This window comes from Candoia aspera, chromosome 3 (assembly GCF_035149785.1).
Source record: "Candoia aspera isolate rCanAsp1 chromosome 3, rCanAsp1.hap2, whole genome shotgun sequence".
NCBI classification, from domain to species: domain Eukaryota; kingdom Metazoa; phylum Chordata; class Lepidosauria; order Squamata; family Boidae; genus Candoia; species Candoia aspera.
Window position 1 is genome coordinate 136919536 of NC_086155.1, and position 17719 is coordinate 136937254.

General features: G+C 38.3%; 1 protein-coding gene across 2 annotated transcripts in view; it reads right to left on the bottom strand.

Moving 5' to 3' along the window:
- The window catches only part of SLC22A23 (solute carrier family 22 member 23), a 106335-nt gene that overhangs the window by 5799 nt on the left and 82817 nt on the right, over positions 1-17719 (bottom strand). Inside the window, exons 6-10 of one of the 2 annotated variants that reach the window (XM_063298829.1) lie at positions 17123-17245; positions 13994-14096; positions 11059-11291; positions 6276-6308; positions 4952-5075 (exon numbers count right to left, since the gene is read on the bottom strand). In XM_063298829.1, the coding sequence (XP_063154899.1) occupies positions 4952-5075; positions 6276-6308; positions 11059-11291; positions 13994-14096; positions 17123-17245 (616 nt within the window). The remainder of the gene's footprint in view (positions 1-4951; positions 5076-6275; positions 6309-11058; positions 11292-13993; positions 14097-17122; positions 17246-17719) is intronic. The other variant, XM_063298830.1, reaches the window with a different exon arrangement.

The window sequence follows — 17719 nt, forward strand, 5'->3', positions numbered from 1 at the left end:
ATTTATTGGTTTTTTAACACACCAAAAACCTCAAGATAATTTGCAACCATTGAAGGATTGCAACACAACTATAAGAGGAACACTTGTAGGGAACAGATCACATAAATTACTTAATTGAACTATAATGATGGCAATTAGTAGCCCCAAACAAATTCTGCCAGTATCTGCCTGGAAAATGAAAGTCCCCTAATTATGTCCTTGGCCCCAATAGAAGCCAAGAAATCAGTCCTCTTACCTATCAACTTTTGTTTATATTCAGTTACACAGGGCATGAGAGAACAGAAGATGGACCTTAACCCAGGTTGAGGACTCATACACAGTAGCTGGTCTCCTTCTGCCAGGGTTGGCGTGCATTATAAAAGCAAAAGGGGTAGCTGATTGGCTAGTAAGTGGTAGCACCATGACAACAACAACAGTCATGAAATCTGAAAAATGTACTTCAAGAAATCTTTTGAGAAATTGAAGGAATTCTCTTTATCAATAAAGTCTTACTGAGCCAAGGATGTTGCTCAGATTTTTAATCTGCCCTATCCCTGTAATTCATTATATATGCACTCTGCACACACCTTTTGCTTTGAGTAAAATACACATTAAAAATGAAATGGCTGCATATGAGTGAAAATTACTTCATAACTCAGTTCTAGCACTTAAAAATCAACAGAAATGAGGAAGTCTCATAATAAAGTGTTATACTCTCTGCCTTAAATCTGCATTTATATATCAATCCAAAAATAGGTAAAATATTTTTTTTAAAACTGCTAGAACCTTACAAATAAATAACCACCTTCTGTGTATTTGTGTGTGTGAATGTATTAAATATTCTTCTTTCTATTGCATTGATAAATCTTTGCTTTCTATCCTATCAAAAACTGAAACTTGGGACTTATGTAATTCTTTGTGTTATCACTAGAGAGCAAGCTTTCCTCAAATTTATTTTATAAGCAGTATAAAAGCAAGGAGCTGCAATTACTGAAAAAGATATACTAATGTTAAGGCTTCTTAATCAGCATGTCTGCTCACTTTTCATTGTCACAGTTTCTATCCACTGTAAATTTGAAAAGTCCATTCAGGAACTTTCATATTAATTTTTTTTCTTGATCAACTCTTTTAGCAGATGGATTAAGCATGTATGAAAGTGTAGACCAATGAGCATGTTGGCCTGGATCCCAATACAACAAATGCAATGAAAAGAGGCTTTAATCACAAGCAAACTCCCACTGATTTCAACAAAAATTTTCTAAGCATCACTATCTGGATTTAACACATTATTCAGAAGAAAACTACCCTTTGATTGAACAGTAGAAGATAGAACAGTTTCTATCCATGTTTTCCATACTATCCATGATTTCAGATACTTCTGTTGTGTCCATACTTACTTATCTTTTATCTAAGACAGTTTTTCTTGTAAGGAAGGCACCAAATAAATCTGGCTACCCTTTTCTCCATCTTCCTCAGTTCTGCAATATTCTTCCTGAGATGAAGTGACCACACCTATTTCATCTCCTGAAATTCAGTCTGTGGAATTTATTATCTAGTGCAGCCTTTCTCAACTTTTTGACCCTGGAGGAACCCTTGAAATATTTTTCAGGCCTCGGGGAACCCCTTCGCATTCAGGCTCAAATATAGGCCAGAAGTTACAAAATTTGTTTCATGTGTAGGTCTGTATATATGCATTAACTGTGTTCTTAAACTAAAAGTGAAGAATGAAACTTACCTCTTTAATGTGAAGTTGCCCAAATTTGAAATAATTTTTTAAATAAATTGTGATCTCCCAGGGAACCCCTAGTGACCTCTTGCAGAACCCTAGGGTTCCACGGAGCTGTAATTGAGAAACTAGTAACTTCTAGTAGGGTTTAAAATCAGGAATCTGTACTTAGACATTGGCTGGGTCAGGATTCCAGGATAGGTTTTCAAAATATATATATATATACATACACACACACATACACTCACACTTTAGGGAGTTTCCAAAAGCTGTCCCTATACTTCCATGGAATATACACCCCAGAAGTAACTAATGCACTCTCTCTCTCTTTCTCTCTGAAATTACTTGTGAGTGATTCTCTTTCAGCTTTCTTTGATATTTCTGGTTCTCCTCTTTGCACAAGCCACAAAATAAAAGGCAAAAGAAATCCAGGTTTTTCTATCCAGAATGAAGAGAGTCAGCATGGTGTAGCGATTAAGGTGCCGGACTAGAAATGGGGAGACCCAGGTTCTGGTCCTACCCAAGGGACAGAAGCCCGCTGGGTGACCTTGGGCCAATTACTCTCTCTCAGTCCAGATCAGCATTAGGCTCTAGATAAGCCAGCTGAAAACCACAACCCTTGTCACATCACATACTGATAAGCTTCACTGTAAGAACTAGGTGAGTATAGTGCAAAAACAAGTGGACTCTGCAACTGAGCACACAAAAGCTAAGAAGAACAGACCTTTCGTTGAGACAACCTAGATTTTGTTCCTTTCTGAAGGTCACAAACTGGGCAACGAGATTGAGAAATGCCTCAAATGGGAAAGACACAGAGGAAGCCAGCTTCTTAGCACCTGTGCCCTCACTGGACTCTTCTCCTTCCCCACAAATATCTCATTCTGTTTTCAGCAGCCAAAATACATACAGTTATTGTGCAAAAGGTCTACTACAGGAGATTTAGGGCTTTCGCTTGGCTAAATATTTGAAAGCATGTTTATTATCAATCCCTTGCAACAGGGAATTAGAATTCTTCAGTGATGTTTAAGTGCTTAGCAGCTTGGATCTGGAAGAACCAGCCAGAATTAGGGGATCAACATCCATCTGAATGGATGAGGTTGTATCAAAGACCTCCTCTTCTCTTTATACTTCAATTTGGAGCTGTTCACAACAGACTTTTCTTTGTAACAAAACAAGTTTTAATAAATGCTACTAACTGCCCTCAAAGTCAATGACTTTGTTTTTTGAAAGTTTAAAAATGTTTTATGAACTTACCTTCATCAAATTTAGAGCCAATGAATTATACAGGTGATGCAGATTTAACAGGAGAAATCAACACTCAGAAACACAATTTTAATGTTGCTGGTTTGTTTGGAAGGACAGGGTACTGAGAAGATTTTATATTATTTCAACTTGAGTTATGTCATTCTTTAAAATCAAACTGGGTTTATATCCAAAAATAAACCTAAAGGATATTTTCTTACTAACTTCAACAAGAAAGTACTTTAATATTTTATGCTATTCAATTTCTGCCTTTTATCAGCAGAGCTAAAGGCAGCTTAACTCTGTCCCCTATATTGATTTGACTTACTACAAGTTATGTAATATCAATGTGCAAAGAATTGTATATCCATTGTCTCACTAATGTTTACAGTGCTCTATGCCTGCAGTGCTTATGATCATCATAATGCAGATGCAAAGTCTAATATAATCACTAATATCTCATTGATGCAGGCAAATAATAGCAACAACAACAATATATAGTAATAGTAGCAGCAGGAGCAGTAGTAGTTGTGTATTACTTGGAACAGTACATATATTACAATTTCTTTAATTATCCTAAATCTTTGAGAAAGATCTGATAGTCAAAAGTACTAAATCTAGTCAGAGCTATCTGGTGTACTCTGTGTAAATAACAACAACAACAAAATAGTAGTAATATGGTTGGTTACAGAGCCTGATGCTGAAATGGGCTCAGTGGCATGACTGGCCCAAGGGCACCCAGCTGGCTTGCATATCTAATGGAGGACTAGAACCTGGGTCTCTCTCCATGCCTAGTCCAGCACCTCAACCACAATACCACATTGGCTCTCCTTCAGTGAAGCTTCCCTTGCGGATTATACTACTAGGCCAGTGTTTCTCAGCCTTGGCAACTTTAAGATGTGTGGACTTCATCTCCCAGAATTCCCTGGTCAGCCATGCACATTTAAGAAGTCCACACATCTTAAAGTTGCCAAGGTTGAGAAATACTGCACTAGACTATGCAAGATCTCACCAAGACCGGTGGTAGTCACAAAGTACCTGGCAGCTGCAACCAAATACTATTCAACAGCTAGCAATAAAATTATGAAATCCACCTTTATTTTATACATGACTCATTAGATGTTTGTCCAAGGAGCTCAAGCCCTCTAAGAAACAATGCATCGTGCCCTTCCATGACCCTGCAAATCACATGATGGTGAGAGGGAGTGGCTGGTTCAAATAGTTTCCTGATTTTAAATCCTACTGATAGGAGAATGTTAGGACAATGTATGCAACATTTTTCTTTCATCATTATGAATTGATTAAAATTGTACATATTGCTTCTCATTTACATACTCCTATAACAGTTGACAACAAAGGTATAAACAGAAACAATAAAACAACCTGGTTAAAAAGAACAATAATGAGCTAACAGGACATGCCAAATGTAGGTTTGCCAATATACTGAAGAACACTATGGCACAGATAAGACCTTTTAAAAAGTAGACAGTTGTGATAATCCCTCCAAAATCTGCATTTTGATTGGACTAGAAGACAAGGAGCAAGGAGAGACAGATTAAACCTTTTATTAAACTAAAAAGCTCCCTGAATATTTTAATTATTTTTGAATTAAGCTTGTTGATTCATTTGGTGTCCCCCAGGCTCAAACCATTTTATGATGCTCAAAGAGACATTGGGAGAACTATGTACACCAACTGGAATGTAGAATAAACAGAAATAAAAAAGAAATGCAGAGGACAACTGGAGAATAACCTCAATCATTTCCCATTATAGCAAACAGTAGCCAGCTTCCCTTTCATCAGCTTTATGGGTCAAAGCCACTGTATGGACTAATCACTTGTGGTGTGTGAAACAACAAAGCAATGCCCTTACTAGTTTTGGGATATTTTTTTAGCAGTCATAATACTTAGTTCGCCTTAAGTGTCCAACCCTAAAATTGGCTGATCAGAGGACCAACGTCTATAAAAGTAAGGGATTCCAGAGTGTCTTCTCTTATTTAAATACCTTATTACTGTTGGGGCGATCTCTGCACAGAAGAATACACTGAGACTTCCAACTGCGTGCGATGAAAACATCCCCACGATGGAAAATGCAATGGAGAATTTGTCCTTTACAGTGTCACTCATACCTGTTTAGACACATGCAAACATGTCAGCTGCATTCAGCTCTCAAGGACTGACAGCTCCCTGTTCAAAGTTCCCCTCCACCAACTACAACAGTTGGCCCTTGTATATGTTCAGGATAGTGTAGTGAAGAGGAAGTGTAAGGCAACATGAGGGTCATTATGCACTTCCTTTTGTCATTGTGAATTAGAGGTATGCACAAGAAAAAAAATCTTACTCAGAATGTATCCGACAGTGAGGGGGTATGTCTTCTATTTATATATTTGAATTAAAATGACAAGCCATAAGGATGTCTTTTTTGTTGTTGAAATCTCATCTGAGGTTGGGTTATTTTTTTGGTCCCTTCGAGTCAGTGTTGACTCCTGGCAACTGCCTGGACTAGTCCCTGCAGTTTTCTTGGCAAGGTTTTGGAAGTGGTTTGCCACTGCCGGCTTCCTAGGGTTGAGAACGTGTGACTGGCCCAAGGTCACCCAGTTGGCTTTGTGCCTAAGGCAGGACTAGAACTCAGGGTCTGCTGGTTTCTAGCCTGCTGCCTTAACCACTCACCAAACTGGCTCTCTTACTCTCATCTGAAGTATGGAGAGAAAAATCTGCCTTCAACGTATGGCATTGAAAATAAAAATGATCTCCCATTGTTATGCAATTATAATTAGTCTAAAAAGAAAAACATGACATGCAGATAGAATATGCCTTTGGGACCAAGAAATAGATATTTCCATGCCGTTAAAATCAAAGCTGTGCAAATTCAAGAGGTGAGGCTGCCCAAGGCTATGCTCCAAAAAGGAGATTCGGCCAGGCCAAACTCTAAACTTGATTCAATCAAATTTGCATTTGATTAAAATTAGTTACACATACTGTAGATATTACAACTATTACAGTTATTAGCTATACATTTGATACTTTTCCCATTTTGTTACAAGAAACTTTGTGGGAGCTTTGGGAGGTGCCCTGGCCAACATAAAAAACTCTCAGGACTTCTGCCTGTTCACCTGATTTAAAAGCATGCTTGTTGGGCAAAGTAAAACAGCAGCAGCAAGAACAAGTATTAAATGGGACCAATGGGCAAGGCTACGCTGAAACAGAGGGGTGATATGGGTGAAGGAGAGCTTCCTCAAAGTGCTTAAAGTGGTGGAAATGTACACTCAGAGCAAGAAGATTCATTACAATAAATAAATCATGTTCAAAAACTGATTTGGAAACTATACCTGAGTCTGGAAGTTGACTGTATTTTCCTATCACTGGATTCAGAACCATAAGATGATTAAAACAGAAAAAGAAAAAAGAACATATCAAGAAAAACAAACATCCAACAGCAGTTGTTTTTAAAAGTTACAGCGTAGAATTACTCCTCTAACTACCCCAGCACATTTCTTCTTCAATGGTTTGGTAGAGTGGAAATATACCCTTTCCCCAGACTTCCTGGCCTGCAGTTTTATCTCCAATTCGCAATGAAAAGATAGAATTCTAATGAGATGATAACAATGAACTGCATGATGGTGAAGAATTCCAGGCCTAGAATTAATGCAGAGACTCAACAAAGGTTTTTATATTGATAATGTAAGGAAAATAGAGAGGGAAAATCACAGACAGAAACAGGTGCACTATTAAAAAGGAAAAATCCGATAATTTTAGCTTTACTGGGAAGGAGCTCCCACAAATCCCTGTTATTGTAAATCTTAGGACTCAACACTGTGAATGCCTTAAGATGGAAACTTGATCTCCATTTCTTTCTCTGTTTCTCAGGTCACCTTTGGATTATTTCAATATTATTTTATGCACAGTAAGAGCTTATTTACTGAAGATTGTCATTTGCATTTGTATGAAGATAACATTTCCTTGGAGTCAAGCTTGACTCATGGTGTCTACATGGACACATCCATGCAGCTGAGACACAGGATGGAAGTTGTTTGCTATTGCCTTTTTCCAAAGAAATGTTTCCTGGTCTATCCTACAGGCTGGAACTCTCTAATGGTCTTCCTTCCATGTATTCAGTGACCACATCCTGCTCAGCTTCTGAGTCCAGACAAAGTCATCCACCTGCTAAGAGCTGTATACTGTACGGCATATTCAATGTTTGATGCACGCAGGGACCTTCTGCTAGGATGTGCCTTCCTGAGGCCTGGAACCATATTTTATTATTTCTGTCATCCACAGAATCATCTGATCATAATGTTCTTGATCTCAGAGGAATTGCTACGAGACACACAAGGCCAACATTAATTTAGGCTTTGAAAAGAGAAATGGTATTGGACTAAAAGTAAAGGTGAAACTGGGTCATTATGATCTGCTGATGGTTAGTTGTAGATGGGGATTTTGTGGTACCTCACAGTCTCAGCATCTACTCTTGCCAGTCAAATTCAAGTTAATGCAGAAGCAGTTGAGGTATCTTCCATTAAAAAGTAGCATAATCTCTAAGTCTCAGAATAGTTCTAGCAGAGATGGAAATGTGTCATCAGCCAATATTTTCTTTCTTCCCAGTCTCTGAATTTATCCAGACACAGACTATGCTAGAAAATGAATCTTGCAGAGACCCAAACTTTGGTTATACGTGATGCATTCTAAATTGTACAACTGAAGTACAGAAAATGACAACCTTGAATCAAAAAGGGACAGATATAAGCAGCAGCTTGCATGACATCAGGCCACAATGACATAGGGCACAACTGCCAGGTTATAATTTGCTCCTTCTCTTAGAAGGAAGCATCTGGGGTGTGTCAGCACACTGCATGTACCTTCTAGCTAGTGGGATGTCTATACAATGGTATATTGGCTTGTAAGGTAGTGTCTAGAGATTCTAACCTGCATAGAGTAGTTTGGCATACCTGGGGTAAAATTAGGCTTTGGTGGCATTTGTGGTACCCTGACCAAATTATCAAAACTGACTGATACTGTCCACATCATTAGCTAAGAGTGTGTGATGTACAAGTGTAGAAAAGCAGCATTTGGTAGTAGGCATTCTGATGTGAGGAATGAAAGTTTGTCAGAAGAAGTAAAAAGAAGAAGTGAATGGATATGGGGACTTCTGGTGGGGACATGGCCGACTGAACAGCTGTGTCCCCAAGCTCCGTAGACAGAACTGACAGCAGCGATTTTTTGGGGGAAGGGCTTGGGCAGGATTTTTCCTGAAGTCCAAGAGTGATTTCATGGACAAAGAAAATGCTCGGAATCATCCCATCTGCCCTCTGGAATGGTGATGGCAGCCTGAGAATCACAAACAGCAATTGTGCCGATTGGGTAAGAGTTGCCGGGAGGTTGGGACGTCATTTCCAAGCCGTGCTGTAGCCTTAAGGGACACTAGGTCAAGCCACCCCATTTCTAAATCACCCAATTTATATATTTTTTAAAGTTATGTACCCTAAGAGAGACTTTCTACAGCAAGAAGAAACAATCTCTCTTGGTGCTTGTAGTTATTTTGGGGATTAATTTTCAAAAATCTTTTTAAGCTTTGGCTTGTTTTCCCATCTGGATATTGAGGAGGATTGAGAATAAATAATTGTCTCGTTACTATTTTTGTATTGAATTTGAAGGATTTAATGCCTTCCTACATGTTGAATCCGCTGTTTTGAATCTTCAGTTTTCTGTTCACTTTCTCTGAGAGCTGCTTGTTAGCATACTTTCTCTTGTGTCAACAACTTTTGGAGATCTTCTATTAACTCATTAACTCCTACTCTCACTAGTGCAAATATCTAGTGAGCACCATAATCTACTGCCTGAAACTTGGAGGATTTCAAGGAGACTTTCTCAGAGTTCCATTGTGAGTTTAAACAGATCTTCTATGATACCTGTCAAGATATTCTGAAAGATATTTGGGACACTGCAGAAAATATCAGCTTTAAAATGTTTCATCTGGCTGAGGTTGTGGAAGAAGTTGATTCTAGTGAAGATGGAGATGTTTCTACTGACAGCCAAATTGAAGCTGCTGTTGTGCCAAATGACTAGATTTTGTTGCTGAAGGAGTTAAAAGAACAGACTGAACTGCAAATCACAAACGGAGTTCTTTTTTTGATGGAATGTTATGGGAAAGAAGAGGCTCTGTTCTGTGGGAGGTTTTTTTACTGAGAAGTCTGAATTTCTAAGGGGGGCAGTTGGGCTGTTTGATTTCTGTATGAAAAATGCCCTGTGTGTAATATGGAGATAAGTAAATGTTTTGGTTTATTTTGAGGTGAGGTAGAGAATTAAGAATGTTTATTTGGATTGATATTAAGGCTTGTATAATGTCATCTTTCTTTATAATGATTTGGATTAAGATTTACTGGATTGCCTTTAAGGTTTGTTTGCTTTTTAAGATTTATAAGATAATAATTGCCTGGTTTTAGGTTTAATAGGGTTAAGATTGTTGTAGTATTATTAACTATAAAAGTAAACAATTTAAACATTTTTATAATTTGATTTCTATGATAGTGGACAGAAATATATAGAACAGTGGTAGGAAGGAAATAATTAAATAAATGTTTTGGGGGAGAGTTGATTTGGAGGGGTGTGTGTGTGTATATTTATTTAATATAAGGGGAAGGAGCAATTGTGTTTAGTGATTTTTACAATGTGCTAATGGAATAATTTACAGAAATAATGTGATCTTGGTTTGATATAGAGTAAGAGATTGATTATGGAATTTGCTGTACATTCTTGTTGTTGAAAGTTGGAAGTCATCTCTTTATGTAATCTTCAAAATTCTTTTTTCTTGTGTTTCACACTTTATTTTTCTTTTTGTAGTTCTTTGCTTTTTTGTAGTTTTTATCTTTGTTTTAAACTTAATAAAATTCTTATTTAAAAAGAAGTGAACAGATATGGTATTGATGTATAATACATTTGGATAAGTTTCCTTTTCTTTTCACTTATTTCATACTTTTAATGTACGTTGCTCAATATTTCGTACTCTTTTTCTGAGCTTTGCATAATGTTGCTTTCCCTCAAATGTTAAGATATATATGAAAGGCTCCATAATTGAAAATGTGTTTGCACAGGAAGCAATTGGAGAAACTAGAAGTACTAAAAGGGTATGGTTCATTTCGTCATAGTGAGGTCCAGTCTATCTGTTATTCACGCTCCAAGGCTTAGAATTTTCTGCCCTTTAATTATAAAATCCAATGCTGGTTACAGTGTAACTCCTTTGTACCATGTAGATAACTACCTCAGTAATACAAGTTGAGGAAAGTCGCCATTGGAGGAGACTTTATACAAGTAGTCCTTGTCTAGTGGCCACAATTGGGACTGGCAACTTGGTTGTTAAGTGAAGTGGTCACTAAGCAAAACTGTGACTGTGCTTATGATCTTACTTCTGTTTTCCTTTGCTTTACAGACCTGCAAAGGTTGTAAATGTGAGGATTGGTCATAACATTACTATTCCATTACCATCATACCTGTGAACAGTCACTAAACGAGGACTACCTGTAGTGGAAGTTATTTGGCAAAGCAGCAGGGATAGCCCAAGACCATTTAGTGCCTGAGGCATATTGCCATATATAGCAGCCAGTCAGATGCCATGTGTTTTTTACTTCAATATACAAGCAATGGGTCAGCATCCTCCATGCAACTGAGGGCTAACTTGCTGAATTAAAGGGTGCAAGGAAAACTGTGTAAAACCCAGCACTTCCAACATCTTGCTGCTGTTCCACCGAAGTCTTCGTCCAGCATCTGTCACCAGAGTCAGCTGCCTCACTTTGCTTAATGACAGAGCCCTCTACATCCTTGCTAGAAGTTAAATTGGGGAGATGGGCAATCAACTATAATCAAGAAGACAAGGTAATATGTAGAGACTATATCAAGCCTTAGAAAAATAAATGTGTAAAAAAATGTACAAATTTGCATTGTCCCTTCTTTCTCTCCTTTTGTTCATAATCAGGGCTTCTAACTGCCCATTTCAATGGTTCCCTTATCTTTCCACCTACAACTAAGGGTAGTTGTAGACATGAAACCCTGTGGTAATCTGAAAGTCAGGGTCCAGTGAATCTGAACTAAGCTTTGCAGTAGTCTAGTGCTGACACTCACAGTTGAGAAGGCCCAGTTGTAAAAGAGAAGCCAGGGCAGTGAGGATCATGAAGAGCAGGAGACCCCCTCTTCTCCCAAGAAAACCAACCACTGGACACATGGCCAGGCAGGACACCAGAGTGATCCCAGCCATGGTGTAGTAGTCCGCATAAAAATTGTTGGTGAGTGACATCTTATCTTCGTGACCCATCATGCTCTTTGCAAAGCAGTGGTGTATCCCATATCCAGTCAGCCTGTGAGAGACAACATGTGACAAATAACAGGAACCATTCGTTTAGGACCACACAGCAAATGATTACTCAGAACTAGCAGGCTGGACTTAGCCCAGTCCCAAATAGGTTTCTTTTATAAGAGTCACAGAGGGGAAAAAAAAAATGAATTACATATTTCTCCCATTTGCTTGGGATGTCAGGGCCAAGTTTACCTTTATCATAGTCTCTCAGAATTCTTCTAGTAACATCTAGGAGAGCTTGGACCTTCACATGCCAAGACTTGGCACACAAGCTACACTGCCATGCAGTTCAAACTCCCCAGTGAGAAGTCTCTCTTCTGGACAGCCACAATGTCCAAGCAACTTGCTACAAGAAAACTATACATGAATACGGATGGCTCCCAAAGATTTTCTTAGATTCATTATGATGCAATGATTCTGCTCAAGTTAGATATAGATGGATGGAGCAGCTGCAATTTGCAATTAGCAATACATCGTAGGAGCTTGGATAAGGTTTTTCCCCCCCATCATTTAGTGTCTGATATCTGTTGGTACTAAGAAAATTATATCCAAAGCCGTGAAAACCCATATTAAAAATATAAATATTCTGAGACATGCTTATGTTAAGCAAATAAACTGAATGGCTCATCACTGCTTTGTTTGCATAATCTACTCCTCCTTAGCTGGGGAAAGAGCAAGGAACAATGCAGAATAAGGAAGTAACATCCTTGTCCCTAAGAAATGAGCTGCTTCTTCAGCATTGTTTCACTGATCATGGTCCAAATCTTTGAAGCCATTGTTCATAACCCAGAGGGATTAAAAACTTGCTTTTAAATATTTTTTTTTAAAAAAACAAGCCGAGATTCAAATAATGAATTCTCTGTTCAATACTAAACTGAAGGCATTTTTCTACTAGTCTGCAGAATCTAAAGGCTAACATGGAGCGATGTGTCAAGAGATGGTGTAGAATCTTATTTCATTTCATACTAAAATATGGATACTGAAAAGCAACCTTGCCATGAGCCTCACAGTTTGTTTTTCCTACAATGAACAACTCTAAATTAGATTATCACATCAGTTAACACAATCAAAAGAGCAACAAAGATTTGGACAATTTACTTTTGTTAAAGAATTGTTTGCTACAGGAGCCTGAAAAACTAGCCCACATAATTTTCTGCCCAGTATAGGTGATGAAGAGTTCCTGAAATCAGGCACTTATCATAGTGGGTTGACATATGCATGGCCCTCCCTTGTTTGTTCAGCAGTCAGCCACAGTCACTTGGATGTTTGAAAAAAGACTCTGTGATTTAAGGTACTGCTGAGTGATATGAGATCTGTATCAGGCATGTTGGTAGCACTCTTAATGCTGCAATCACCAAAGGATGAACATGCATATGCAATCATTCCTGATTTGGGTTCAAAAGAGCTTTTCTTTTACCATGCTCTCTAGTTAGACATATGGATGCCTTATATAATAATACTATGCCAGGAGGCAACTCATCACCAAAGTGGACAGCCTGCCAACCCCAACACCCCTCCGCCCAGTTTTTAGTTGTTCTTTATTGTTACAGTTGTTCAGAGTGATATCATTAAGAAAAGTGATTAGGCAAACTAATCCATTCAGTTGGTTTTTTTTTTGGTGCCTTCGAAACAGTCTTGAGTCCTGGTGGCTGCCTGGACAAGTCCCTGTAGTTTTCTTGGCAACATTTCAGAAGTGGTTTGCTATTGCCTGCTTCCTAGGGCTGAGAGAGAATGACTGGCCAGACCCAGCTGTCTTCATGCCTAAGCAGGGACTAGAACTCACTGTCTCCCGGTTTCTAGCCTGGTGCTTTTAACCATTACACTAAACTGGCTCTTGTAATCAGTTCAGTAGCATGCATTTACGATAACAATCTGGTCTTCCTTGTGAAATTTAATTTTAACCCAGAGGATAGGAGATGACTTTATTTTTCTTCAAAAAAAATTTCCTTTCATGAAAAATAGAATAAATGAGCTTTGTTGTAATTTATAGGAAACAATTTCTTTTTATCAGCTTGGTTATTTTCAGTCGTATAGAACATTTTCTCACTGAAGCATCTACATCTACAAATTGTTTTAGCCAATTTCTCTCCTCCTCATGTTAGATAGTTATATTGTTTAATGGGATCTCAGTGAACTTTGTGGTAAGGATCATGGGACTACAATATCACTAACAGAGTCATTAAAAAAAGTTTCTACATGATACTTGCAAACAAATAAGCATACAAACATTCATATAAGCAGGGTGGAGGGCAGAGTAATTTTGTTACTGCTATTGTTAAACAACTGGAATTGGAAATCTTTGCCAATCTCCTCCAAATCACCCAGTGATTTACTAGTCATGGTTCCGTGTCTACCTTCTGCCAGCTCGTCTTAGTCTTTGCCTCCTCTCAGCTGAAATCATAGGAAAGGCAAGAAAAGCCACTCTCATGGAATGGATGGTAAAGTACAAAACAGTTAAAACAAATTCTGCTGCAAACTGCCTCTTGACAATGGTGGGAGCTAGCAATTCTGATACCTGATGTATATGCAATGCTGTCCCCTTTACAAGAGAAAAAGCAGGCAGATTTTCTACTACTCATTTACAAAGCTCTAACATCCAAGCCACTGGGGTTGCTGGTGCTAACAGATAAAGCATTTTCCCTATTTTCCTCACTGCCTATGGAGACTCTAAATAATCCATCTGGGAAGCATCTTCATACTTACGAATTGATGCAGAGCACAACAATGTTTTTCCACAGGTTTCTTGTTCCCACCACTTTAACAATGCAGACTTTTTTTGGTCTCCTGGCAAGCACTTTCTCTAGTTCTGAAACAAAAGCAACATTTCATTATTTAAAAGATAGGCATTTGGGAACGATGCAGATCAGCCCAGCAGAAAGAAAGAAGTTCTAATTAAAGTTGCCTGACCCTTTTTTCAAGGTTCCATTAAATAGTGAATTGTGCTTAAACCACATTTGCCATGGTTTCTGAGGTTTGGGAACCATGCAACAGAAAAAGGAAATTAGTACACTTCCTCTAACTTTGATCTCATTTCTGAACTAATAATTAATTGAACTTCTTCCTCCTTTCTTTTCAAGCTATCAAAGCCATATAGGGCTTTAGGATTAGATTAAGGAGGTATGTATTTCAGGCTTATGTGACCTACCTTCTTTTCTTCTAGCATCCTGATTTCCACCATCTGGAGCCTGGCAGAAGCAACACTGAGATAAAATTAAAGAATTCTGAACCCAATTATTTGGTTTGATTACCAGAATGGAACGGATATCACACCCTGACAAAAATCTACTCCTGATTTCTTATTTCAGTTAATATAGTTTGGGCAGTGTAATATCTATTTGTTATTGCCTTCTGCCTACCCTTGGATTAAATGTTCTATCTTGTCTTCAGAGAGTTGTAATATTTTTAAAAATGAATGAGGTCACAAAAATGTTTTGAAATAGACACAGATTTGGAACTAAGGCAGGCTTATAAAGATAGTTAATTACCTCACTGTCTTTGGCAAATTAGAAATCCCTGCAGCTGACCAGACAGAAAAGGGAGATGGTTCTTTGATGTATTTGTTATTAATTTGAAGATGAGAACTGGTAGATTATTAAAATTTTCTGAGGTTTAGCATTTCTTGTACGTTTACATGCAAGGCTCTGTTCCAAGACACTATATGGTCACTGTGTTGAACTCCCTGATGTTAATGTGTCCATGTAAACGGAAGATTTAAGTTGGAATTAATATTCCTTGAATAAGGAATCACTGAATAAAACACTACTCTGAGACTGTAATGTTGGCTGGGGGAAAAAAACAACTGTGGAGCATAATTATTTGGATCTACGTATTGGAAATGGATAATTCCCTCCCCCAGTACCATTCATGACCAAGAAAAGAAAAACAAAGAGATTCAACTTTCAGAACAGGAAATACAGATAAATAATCATCTGAATTAGCACAGGAACCATAAAAGCACTAACAGACAATTACTTTTCATGTTCACCCAAGTCATGTTCTCAAAAAACAGTGGAAGGGGGAGAAAAAAACCTTCCTGTTATTTTGTATTTTGAAGTAAGAATTTTTCCATTTATTATTCTAGCGTGCTTTTTTCGTACCTAATTTATTTTGCTTAGTTCTGACTTAATAAGTTCACATCTTTTTTCCATTTTATCATTGTTAGTCTGAACCTACCCAGAAATATGGTTTTCCCTTTAATGTTTTCTTAAAGCTAATGTTTAAACGACTTCTACTTCTGTGTAGCTTGAAAACTTCTATACTATGCCATAAACACTAGTGGAACAAAGATATTGTTCTGGTTTGCCTGTAGATTTATTTCCCCATCCCCTTGAATCTTTGTAATATTTCTAAAGTTCAGTCTCTCTGAAACTCCTGAATTAGTGAAACGTCTCACAAACACAGGAAATCCCATATAACGTGAAGAAAAGACCAAAAGGGGGAAAAAAGATGTTTTATTCATCTTCTTGTAAACAGTATTATTGACTTTCCTGTATAGCACAGGTACGATAAGGTTGAACCAACAAAATAATCTGGCAGAAGGCCGTTGCAGAACTGGTTCTTCTTGGTTTTTGAAAAAAACTATGTTTGTGGATACATACACTTGAAAAAACTGAAATTAGGATACATGTAGGGCTTTCAGTGTGCCAGCCCTTCACAGATGCTTTTGTGCTCGAACAAGGATCTATAACTTTATTTTCAGAGATGTTTGACATTGATCATTCTCTGATTAGGCTCATCAAGGGATTGCTGACAATAACATGGATTCTCCATCCATCATCTCACAAATGCATAAACAACATGGTGTCATCCTCTAAAGGACACCTGCATCCTTTCCATATATATTCAGCAAGTTTTTTTGAAAGTTATCTTTCTATTTATACCTCTAGAACATAAAGGATGGCTTGCTGGATCTGGTTCTTATTCAACACATGAACAAACCAGCACTATAAAATCTATCAGGCAAGAATTTCTATCATGCCTCTGTCACAACAAACAATGAAATATGGTCAGCAAGTTTACGTGGATGCTAGCATCACATCATTGTGGTAATACTTCAGAAACCACACTAAAAAAAAAAGAGATCCCAGCAAATGTTAAAGAAATGTAGTCAGAGATGCAGCTTGCTTAAATTAGATCCTTTTCCAAGCCCTCTCCTGCATGTTTGAGGTATATCTGAATTAGGCAATTTACTCATAGAGGCTATACTGTTGCTGCTTTAGGGCTAAGTCCATTATTGTATGATTAGACATCTACCCACAAAAGAGGAATCTCCCTGTTCTTCTCCCTCCTGCTTTCCCCTGCATGCACCTTCAGATCTGTTCCAGACAGTGCTCCAAACCTTCAGAGAGTATCTGGCAGATGTTCAAGAGTGAAGGGAAGATGGAGAATCTGAACTGCCCATGGTGTCTATTCTGTGGCCAGATACAATCTTCAGTGAGTTCCCTCTCCAATACCACTTTGCACCTGAGAGCTACACCACAAGACCAGCAGTCTGACATGAAATATCTATTATTGGATTAAGTCTTCAAACTGCAGGTAAGACAGCTTTCCATACATAAAATCAGTGTGTCACAGGGAAAGATTCCACCACAGCATTATCCCTAATATATAAAGGACAGTATCATGCAGCTCTATTTCCCACTGAATTCCATTTCCACAAGTGTATTTTAAACATGGAAGTGCATTGGGTCCTCTCCTGCAGAGCAATCTGAAGTGATGTAGCTCATCCACAAACTAATCATGTGAGTCTGCTGATCACAGTCCCTGCTCCTGCATGCGTTAGTGTAGGGCTTGTATGGAACTTCTGTGTCTGGCAGCCTGCTCATACATTACCTCCAGCTTGGCTGCTTCCCACATCCCCCATCTGGCACTCCCTGACAACAAAGCCATTAGAGCTCCGTGACGTGCTGTCCTTTTCTTCATTTCCTGACAGAGCTGTGGGGAACCACCTGTGGCCTGTGAGAGGGAGCCAACCAAACAGGTAAAGGAAGCTTGGTTTGACTGACAGTATCAGGAAATGAAAACAGCATTGCCTTACTAGTCTAAGTCACAATCTGCCAAAGAACATTAGAAGCAGCGTACATTTCCCTAGATAAGCCACATCCATGCAAAGGATTTTCTTCCCTAGGAACTCTGACTCTCCCGTTCAGATCATTTATTGTCCTCAAGGCATAGAACATTCATGCATAAACTAGGCTGATTTCTGGACAACTGGGGTCATTTACAAGCAGGGCCCATCCTTATCTCTCCTCCGCAGAGTTTTACTATTTAATGATTAATGGAGTAAATGTACACACTGCACAGGTCTCTCAGAGCACACTGGGAGAAGATTTTGCCCCCCTTTTTTTCCACAAGTAAAATAAAAATTGAAATCAACCATGTACTGAACACACACATTTTCTTTCCTATTTCCAGAAAAAAAAACCCTGA